At 36.0% G+C, this 8250-nt stretch overlaps 1 protein-coding gene across 1 annotated transcript; it reads right to left on the reverse strand.

Moving 5' to 3' along the window:
• Window positions 1-715: 715 nt before the first annotated feature.
• LOC107792019 (UDP-glycosyltransferase 82A1-like) lies at window positions 716-3879 on the reverse strand. Its single transcript, XM_016614191.2, has 2 exons — window positions 3276-3879; window positions 716-1816 (listed from the first exon to the last, which is right to left on the reverse strand). The coding sequence occupies exons 1-2, from the start codon at window positions 3739-3741 to the stop codon at window positions 933-935; spliced, it is 1350 nt and encodes a 449-aa protein (XP_016469677.2). The 5' UTR covers window positions 3742-3879; the 3' UTR covers window positions 716-932.
• Between the last annotated feature and the right edge of the window lie 4371 nt (window positions 3880-8250).

Genomic DNA, 8250 nt, shown 5'->3' on the forward strand with positions numbered 1-8250 from the left:
TCGTATAGTTGACTTTAATATGACATCATGTTAGAGCTGTACATTTAACTAATTGCACGCTAAGCAGATGATTTTTTTTCTTAATTCCCTTTATACAAAGAAAGAATCATAAAGGAGCATGCCTACTTGCTTGGACATTCTTTAGAAGGTGTTTGGATTAGCTTTTAAGCTAGTCAAATCAGTTTTTAAGATCTTTTAGCGGAATGATTTGGTACCGTTAATTGTGAGTGCATGTTTCAAAGAATCCGAGCAAACCCCCACGTTGAAATGCACAACAGTGCAAGCTAATTCTTTTGAGTCTATACCTGGTTGTTGTTGCTAATGAATTTATATAGACATGTATGGGGTAATACAAAAGGTATCAGAAAGTTACACATTCAATAATATTTGGGAGTTATGAACATAATTAATAGAGGATTTATAAGGGGAGGGGAAAAGTTTGAAAGTGACAATAATTAGCTATTAAGATATGTAATAAGGAAACGGTTATATATAGTTTTATAGAGTTTTTTGGGCTACTAAAAATAAGATACATGCAAAAATGGGGGAAACAAATAAAAAAAAAATGAGAAAAAAGATAAGTGAGTTTCTTGGCCAAAGAGAGTTGACACCTCACACTTTTATTTCCCACAATTATATATATAGATAGATTCTAAAGCCGGAAAAGAAATACATAAAAATGTAAACTGGACTATCTATTTTACCGGTACTTTGCAAATTTAAATAATAGGCAATAAAGTTTTTTTTTTATTTGAAGTAATAAAGTTACATTTGAAGGAACTTAATGCTTCTTTTTCTTTTCTTTTCTTTAAATGACACGTATATACTGTTTCATTGGGTAACTGTTATCTTTCTGTTCCATTCTAAGTAACAAATAACTCTACATATCAATTAATTAGAACATATATTATTCCATTGAATACCACAAAGTATCATATTCTAATATCACAAATGAATGTTGTCAAGTTTGCCATTGCTCTTGAACTAACCACCTTGCCCATTGTCATCTCGTTTAGTCTACCAATTCTTTCACTCATTTCATCATCCTCCATGACCCTTTTCAATCCTTCTTCCAAATCTTTTAACCCAAAACCATCCATTCTAACGCCGATTCGCCACTTTTGAACAATATAAGCACAATTAACAAATTGATCACCCGCAATTGGATAACACAAAAGGCGTTTCTTGGATTGTATCGCTTCCACTGTAGAGTTCCAACCACAATGTGTAAGATAACACCCTACTGTTTCATGTTGTAGAACATCAATTTGTGGTGCCCATGACACAATTTTTCCTTGTTTTGAAATTCTCTCCAAATAGCCCTTTGGTAAACCTTCTCTCCATGTAGGACCTAACACCCAAATAAATGGTCTTTTTAACAATTCAAGAGCAAATGCTAAGTCATTTACTTTTGCTTCTCCAATTGGACTAACCCAACTCCCAAAAGAAATGTACAAAACTGAATTAACAACTTGTTTGTCTAGCCAATCCAAGCAACTTGAGTCTTCCTCCCACAAGCTAACATTCTTGATTGTTACATGAGTATTCAAAGGTCCAATTGGGAGAATTTGTGGACAATCTTGGGACTGATCAATTTTTGTATTCAAAATAGTAGTATTTCTCACCTTGTGACATTCGTCTGGAAATGTATTTACGAGGAGCCACTTTAGGGTTCTTGATCTTTCCATCGTCTTAGTCCAGAACTTGAATCTTGAAATTCTTGCAGTTGTATTTCCAATAAGCCATGGTAAATTATCTGACCTAAGTGTAGGTTGGCCAAGTGAGATGGATATAGGACCATTGTGCAATGGACAACCTGCGAGATCATTATTGTTAAACATAGGTTTCTCAATTGGAAGAGATTCTAAGCATATTGTATGTTTAAATTGACAATATTTGACTAGGAAAAAGATTCAAATTTGCTCATTTACTATCTAAATCACTCAATTTTGTCATTGGTTAAACTTTTGGATAGTTCATATCCTTGCCGTGAGCAAATAGTCTTCACCCTTTCTGTTAACAAAGCTTCAACGTAAAATGAGTGTATTGAGTGTGTCCAAATTCTCCGAGGGGAATGTGAACATAACGACTTGCTATTTACTCATGTCAATTAACTTCAAAATTAGATTCGGAATGGAAGCTTTATGGTTAAATAATCTTCAACAATAACAACAAATCCAGTAAATTTTCATAAGTGGGATCTGTGGATAATAAGATATACACATAGAGTTAAGTAATCTTCAAAAGGAAAAAAATAACTAATCTTCCGAAAGCTTCATTTGATCATGTTCTTATCCCATACATCTTCATTTTAAAATAATAAAATCTCTTATGGTCAACTTTAATATGACATAATAATGTTAGAATGTGAGAAGTTGACTATGACCTAGTCATTAATTAGTGCTAGTATTTAACTAACTAATTGCGCGCGCTAAGCAAACGGCCTTTCTTAGTCCCTTTAAACCAGTAAACAAACGTCACGTACCTCGCAGTTTACTCGATCCATACCAAATTTCTGATTAGACATTTATGATAAATAATGATCAATTTAATTTATATTCATTGATATTGTAGTCCAATACAACATGCTTCCGAGAAAAGGCAAGTCTTGTCTATAATATAAGCTTATAGGTTTCCACCCATACTTATCATATAAAATTCCCTGTTTACCCAACTCTAAAACTAAGTATAGTTTCTATAATAAATTTTCATGCTATATTATAATATATGTTTTTTATATCAGCACTTCGCTATAACAATAAAAAATATAAAAATAAATGATATTATTATAGAGAGACTTGACTGTATCTTATTAATACATATCATAATTAATTAATGTTTTATCACATTACTTACTATATTTTCCAAGTTACCAATTTAAGTTGACTATAATTAGTTCTGGTGACCGATTTAAAGTAATTAACGGAATAGTTTACATATTTTTTAAGCTTTAGGTTCTGCGATTAAGAGTAGAACAGAAGATAAAAGCTTACTTTAATGCTCTACAGAAATCAAGAAAGTAACAGAAAAAAGGGTAAATCATTTATTAAAAAAAAGGTAGGCCGGGGCGCACAAGACACGCGTACAGGGTCCGGGGAAGGATCGCACCCCAAGTGGTATGATATAGATAACTTATTCTAATGCAAGCATTAGTTACCACTTCTACGGCCTTTAACCCGACTTATAGGTCACACAGAGACAACTTTACCGTTGCTCCAAAGCTAAAGAAAAAAGTGGATATATCTCGGTTTAAGTAATAAACTGAATATTATTACCTGTTTCTGAGATGATTCCATTTGTGAGCATGTCTGGAATTGAATCAAACAATCTATAAGTAGCTAACATGGCTGGCCAAAATCCAGCAACTTGAATACCAAGCTTGTTAGCAACTTTAACAGCCCAAGAAGCAAGCAAATCAACAATCACACACACAACTCCATCTTCTTCTTTTCCACTAAACTCATATTCTTGAACAAGTTTTTCAAAATGGTATGGCATGTAATTCTCCATTGCATTTTCTATCGCGAAGAAATCGCGAGGGGTTCCATCTTCTAATCCATCTGGTATGGAAATGATAGAAATACCATCTTCTTTAGAGTTAATTTGGATGAAATTTGGTGTGATGACTATTGGATTAAGGCCATGGTTAAGTAGCAAAGAAGCTAGTTTAAGCATTGGTGTGACATGACCTTGTGCTGGATATGGAACTAGAAGTACTTTGCTCTTTTTTCTAAACTTCATGTTTTTCTCTCTAAGTTTTTTAGTTGTTCAATCTTCAAGGGACTCACTATATATATAATCAAGTCGTAATATATGGAGAGGAATGGACCGTCTCTTAAGCTTTCCTTTTTTGGTGTGTGTGTGGGTGGGCGGTGGGGCGTGGGGGAACTGAAGAGAAATGGACGGTCTAATATAAGAGGAATAGGTAGCTAGCTTTATAATCACAAGAAATAAGTTATCTTAAAATATTTAGAATATCTCGGAATTTAGTACCTCATTATCCTTTCTTTGATTACTAATCTTGGAATAAGTTATCTTAGAATTAAAATAGTATTGAGATAACTTATACAAAAATAAAATAGTAAAATTGACAATCTCAAAATTAATACAACATAAACAATCGATAAAAAATAATATCAGAATAACTAATCTCAGTATAACTAATTTCAACATAAATTATCTTCAAACAAACAATCGCTTAAGGATCGTTTGGTGCGATGGATAAGCAAAAACAATCATGGAATAAAGATTTAATACAGCCATATTCCTCGATGTTTGGTTGGGCGAGGCGGGGGCGGGGGAAGTTTGCATGTGGCTTATGCAAGTAGGATTTGGGCTCAATCATGGCAAATTCTTTTGGCAACTTCTTTTCAAAAGGAAAACTTAAACTATATATTAGATTATAATTATTGATGAATTATGTAATTATTTTAGAAAAGGTTATATAGGATTAGGCGCAAAGGCATTAAAACGGGTTAGTTACTTAGTTATGATATTAACAAGTACAAGCCTGGTTGGCCTATAAAAGGCTCTAATCTTTTGAGTGTGACACGCTTCTATTAAAGCCAGAAAAGAAAGACTGGACCATCTAATTTGAGTGTACTTTTCAAAGTAGGTAAGAAAATTACATATTAGAAGGAACTTAAAGCTTTTTTTTTTTCTCTTTCTCATCTGCGGTAGTGTTCGAACCACCTCGCGTATACATTATTCATTTTATCGGATACTTTTATCTCTCATCAATATATGTACAGGGCCGACTGGAGTATAATGGCACTACGACAATGGTCGTGGGCTCCCAAATTACTTAGGGCCCAAAATCTATGAATTATATATATATATATATATATATATATATATATATATATATATATATACACACACTATACTATATATATATTAAATTATTTAGTTAAAATAGTTATAGCTAAAAGTTTTACACATTTTAAATTGTAGTTACTAATTATTTCATGTCTTTAATTCGTCCCGACTTAAATCGATCTTCTTACAATGTTAGTTTAGAGTAATTTTTCTTCATTCTTTGAGTGCCTTTGTAGATATTTTTCAAGCTACATTGATAAGTAACTATTAAAATTCATCCTTAACATTGAATGACTCTTGAAACATAATAGTTACTATAATATTATTTGTTTCAACTTATATTTAGAATTAAAAGTGTGAAGAGAAACTGTATAAGTAGAAGAATGCTCTAATTGGCAAACTCAATCAGGTAAAAAGTGTTAATTCAATTACCGTGATCAATTTCTATGTCAGTTGCCTCAGTTGAAAAAAAAAATTTCAAAACTAAATCAATAAAGTTCAACATGATAACACAAGAGAGATTAAACAAATTGGTTAGACATCGGCAATAGTTAAAACTATATATTAGATCACTCTTTCAGCAGAGGCAGCCTCACGTTCGGTTGCAGCAAGAACGACATTATGGACTTTAACCCACTTGGCCTTGGCATCGTCAAATCTGACCTCATCGGGCCAATTTCTTGGCTAAGGGTTACCACTTCTTACTCGCTTTGCTGCAAACGAGCCTCCAATACAATAGCCTCAGCAGTTTTGGCTTCCAGTTCGGAAAGACGAGCGACATGTTGCTCCTGCTCTGCCAAAAGCTGATCCCGTGCGGAGGTAATCTCTTCCTTTTCATGAATCAACATCTGAAGGTCCTCGAAAACAAGAAAGTTGGCCTACAAAGTAAGAAGGGTAAAATTCAGGATATGTTCATACCCAAAAATAGAAGGAGTAATAAAGGAAGAAAGGAACATACTGCTGCGATGTTGTGCATGGCGTTGTTCAACAAACACTCTCCCGAGAGTGCATGAATCTTTTTTCAGTCTTTATCTGAAGCCAAAGGCTTCAGATAATTATCAAGCTCCACCGGCCGGGATATCAAGTTGTATCCGGTAGAGACTGAAAGAGTAACATTCCTCCTCCTTTGCGGATCTTCAAAAGGGGCAGTATAATTTTGCCCCAAATTCCCATGAACTAGGGACTGTAGAAGAAGAACACCTTCTTCATGGTCAGGTACGGCCGGTGAAGATGATGTAGCAATTGCTGGCGGAAGAGTGGATAAAGTTGGAAGTGATGTAGCATTTACTGGTGTTGGTAAAGATAGAGATGAAGGTAATGGAGTTGAAGAGTGAGAAGCAACTGAATCAAATGCGGTGCTGGTTGTTGGATGCTTGCCAACCAAAGACGGCAGGGATTCGGTACTCAGCCCCACAGTACCGGACACAATAATTAGGCCGAAAACGGGAGTTGACATTATTTACCAAATCAAACTCTCCCCAAAGTGTCGAGGCATCGTCCTCGGTTGGTGTAACTATCTCAACAGGTCGAGCATCCCGTTGAGATGATGAGGATCGTCGTCTTCTATCTAGAGAAGCTCCCCCATCACTAGCTTCTTCATCATCGTCGATCGTCACAGTGTCTATGACCGGCGCGGAAAGAGGGCCAGTCACCATTACTACCGGATATGACTCGGTGGCATCGGTCCTTGCCCTCATATTCATTTCCCCAGCTACGGAGGAGCATCTTCTCTTTTGTTATTTATTTTCCGATCGGGGATTCTGTAAAGAAACATTTGCTCCCGAAGCAGGCCCGGAGACACCTGTTCGAATAAGCGCCTCCTGAAGCAGCCTCGCTGCATCAGCAGGATCAGCCAAGACATCCTCCTCGGGAACAGCAACAGAGCCCGCGGCTAGACCTAATTTCATAGACAGGTTAGAAGGGATCAATCAAGTTCTTCACATGAAAAATTGAAATTAGGTGAGTTTGAATGACCATGATTCTTGGCCTTCCACCCGTATTGAGGGGTCAGTTCTTTCCACAAGCGAGTCTCGGGCGTCGTAACATCCAAGATATTTTGTACCCACCGATCCAAACCTTCAACCACCAGTGGGATCCATCGAGTTGCTGAACCAGGCGAATAATGGAGGATCAATATGACTATAGAAAAATATTTAAGTAAAATGAAATACTAAATAAAGAGCTTACGAGTGCGGTTCTAAGTGGCCGGAAAGGATGGAGCCGTTGCCGGAATGATATCATTGGTGATAGCTGCAACGAACCATTCCATCCACCCACGGTCGTTGTCATCATCCATGCTAGACAACAAAGCATGGTGGCCATGTTTGTAGAGGTTTATCATTCTCCCGCGAAAGATTTTGGGAGAATAGAGATTCATCATATGAGCTAAGGTTAGCTCCTCTCCAGTCTCCTGGCACAAACGTCGAAAGCAAACAACCGTCCTCCACACAGAAGGACATATTTGGGCCAAACACACTTGGTAGCGGAGGCAAAACTCCGCAGTTATGGAGTCAAGCTCTCCACTCAAAGAGAACACACCCAAAGTAAAGGATAAGTGTAAAAATATGTAAAACCCTCCTTAGGTAGGGTGACTCGCTCTGATAGATCAGGAGCAATAATATCCAAGTCATGACAGTGACAGTCTTCCTTCACAGCAGGAATGCTAGAACGTATGGAAGAAGGGTACCTATTGATGGCCCATGTACGAGAGTTAGCAGTCACTTTTGCTTAAACATTGTATTTATACTAAAAAATTTATTAAATATATATAAATATCTAATTATGAACTTATAAATAAGATGAACTATCGGTTCCGCGACAAATTCAAAATTCATAAACTTTAAACTACTCTATATGTGTTAAAGATCTAAGCTAGTAAGCAGGATATTAATCCTACTCTTGTATTATCAACTTTTTGGACAAGACAGCTACAAAAAGGAAAGACTCCAAACGCATATCTTCAATTAATGCAAAAGACGAAAAGAAGAACAGAAACAGAAAATTAGAAAAAGACGGAGGAACCGGTTCCTCCACACACAAACCAAGATTGAGAAATTTCAGCAGCTTTACTTAACTTATAAATGTAAAAACAAGCACGTGTTTCTTTCTTTTGAATCCGTAAAATTGCAGGTTCCAGTGATTTTCATGCATTTTAGTGCTGTATTTGACGGGCTACGTACTAGCTGTGTCGGCAAAAACGAAAAAGTAGATATAGAGGAAGAACACTGGTCCGAAACCAAAATGTGATATTTTTTGACTCAAACGATCGAAATACGTAGAAAAAAAATTTAGTGACCAAAATACATATAGCGCCCTTTAAAAGGGCACTATATGTATAACACCTTTTATAAATGCGCTATGGTACAAGACTGCCAGGTATAACGCCTTTATAAACGGCGCTATACCCCTTCAAATACCGTCCCTTCCCTTTCC

This window comes from Nicotiana tabacum, chromosome 21 (genome assembly GCF_000715075.1).
Source record: "Nicotiana tabacum cultivar K326 chromosome 21, ASM71507v2, whole genome shotgun sequence".
NCBI lineage: Eukaryota > Viridiplantae > Streptophyta > Magnoliopsida > Solanales > Solanaceae > Nicotiana > Nicotiana tabacum.